The sequence below is a fragment of the Atta colombica genome, unplaced genomic scaffold (assembly GCF_001594045.1).
Source record: "Atta colombica isolate Treedump-2 unplaced genomic scaffold, Acol1.0 scaffold181, whole genome shotgun sequence".
NCBI classification, from domain to species: Eukaryota; Metazoa; Arthropoda; class Insecta; order Hymenoptera; family Formicidae; genus Atta; species Atta colombica.
The window spans coordinates 140,228-141,978 of NW_017259273.1; the positions used below are offsets into that span (position 1 = coordinate 140,228).

The following is a 1,751-nucleotide window of genomic DNA, read 5'->3' on the forward strand; positions in this document are numbered from 1 at the left end:
ACACACACACACACACATAAATACAATTTGAATACAATTATATATTACATTATATATGTAGCCTCCAAATTGTAATCCTAATAATTAGATAATTATAATAATTTCACTATTATGCAAGCCTGAAAAATCTGAAAATAAAATTCAACATATCGTAATATTTTTTTTCAATTAATTCATTTTAAAAAATTGATTATAGCTATAAATTAATAAAATTTCAAGTCTTAAAAATTTAACGTTGAGAGTATAATAATTTATGGCCAAGCTATTATTATTATCAATTATTATGTATAGATATATATGTATAATACAGAGTGCAATCTTAATCTCTTAAAAATAAAAGAGATAAGCGTACTCTATCACATTTTCAGTGAGAAATTTTCATTACGTCCATTCCTTCATTACGCGTTCATAATCCTCTTCCTCAATGAATGGTTTATCTATTGATCTGCGAATAAAATAATCATTATACCGATCATTTATTAAGATCTAAAAAATATTGCAATTTCAATTTTTTAAGAATATGTTACTTATAATACTTGCCAAAGTAAATTAAAATTCGAAATAAACTTTATTTATTTATTACAGAAGAATTAATCTCTGTAATGTAATAAAACTTTGCATAAATTTTAAAATATTTGTCCAAAAAGTGAAAAGTTGAAATATTATACAAATGAAAAATACAACAGCAAATAAAGTAAATAAATTATAAAAATGTATGATTAAAAGAATATATTCATACAATTGTTTCTACAATTGTTACATAATTCATTCATTTTTATATATGAAAGTATAAATGTTAACACATTTAAATTTTAATTTATCTTTTGGCAAGGAGATACGGGCGATACATTCTTAAGCTTTAAATTTTAGAATTTTGTAACTGCTGAACTACTAAACTTACTCTATCATAAGTTCTCCACAATAGAGACACTCCGAAGCGACCAATTCATCGATATCAGTCTTGATTTTATCTCTCGTGGACAATGACACAGAAGTTATCGAGGTGGTATCTTCGGGCCGATTTGAAATAGCTGTAAATTGTCGTTGAAGATCTGCTAATTTTGTTCTCTGATCCATGGATAGCATCGGCGTTAACGCTGCCACTAAACAATCGCTGTGAAATTTATGACCGCAGGGAAATACATAGAAAGGTCTCAGCAATAGTTGCACCTCACATGTATTACATGTGTCTCGCGCATGCACAAAAGTGCATCTGAAAAAAAATTCATAATTAATTTTCACTTATTGGCTGCGTTCAGCAGAGAAAGCAGCTTTGCAACTATTGTAAAATTCTTCAATATGATCAATGATTCTTGCTTTTGATTCCTTATGGATCCAAATATATAATACCAATCATATTGAAGAATTTTACAATAGTTGCAAAGTTGCGTTTTCTGCTGAACCACAGCCGATGATTTTTCAAAATATTGATTTTCTCATTCAGAAATAATTCAATCAATATACAGCTATATAAAGAAGAAATCTTTACAACGCAGGTTGTAGAAATGCAATATTAAAAATAGTAGAAGAATGCTTTATCAGTACCTAGTTCTGAAGGCTTGAATGTCTTTCCGTATTAGCTCTGCTGCTTTCGTGGCTTCCTGCATCTCCTCCTTAAGATCTTGAATATGCTGATTATATTCCTATTACATATAAGAGAGAAAAGAGAATTTATTAAGTAAATATTTATAAATTTAATTTATATAATATTTTTTAGAATCTACTTATAAATATCTTATTTTTAAATTTCA

The 1,751-nt window shown here is 27.3% G+C and overlaps 1 protein-coding gene across 1 annotated transcript in view; it reads right to left on the reverse strand.

Moving 5' to 3' along the window:
- Positions 1–352: 352 nt before the first annotated feature.
- Positions 353–1,751, reverse strand: part of LOC108686440 (vacuolar protein sorting-associated protein 18 homolog) — a 9,095-nt gene continuing 7,696 nt past the window's right edge. The window contains exons 16-18 of the mRNA XM_018191749.1: positions 1,546–1,643; positions 902–1,213; positions 353–445 (exon numbers count right to left, since the gene is read on the reverse strand). Of these exons, the coding sequence (XP_018047238.1) occupies positions 382–445; positions 902–1,213; positions 1,546–1,643 (474 nt within the window). The 3' untranslated portion in view covers positions 353–381. The remainder of the gene's footprint in view (positions 446–901; positions 1,214–1,545; positions 1,644–1,751) is intronic.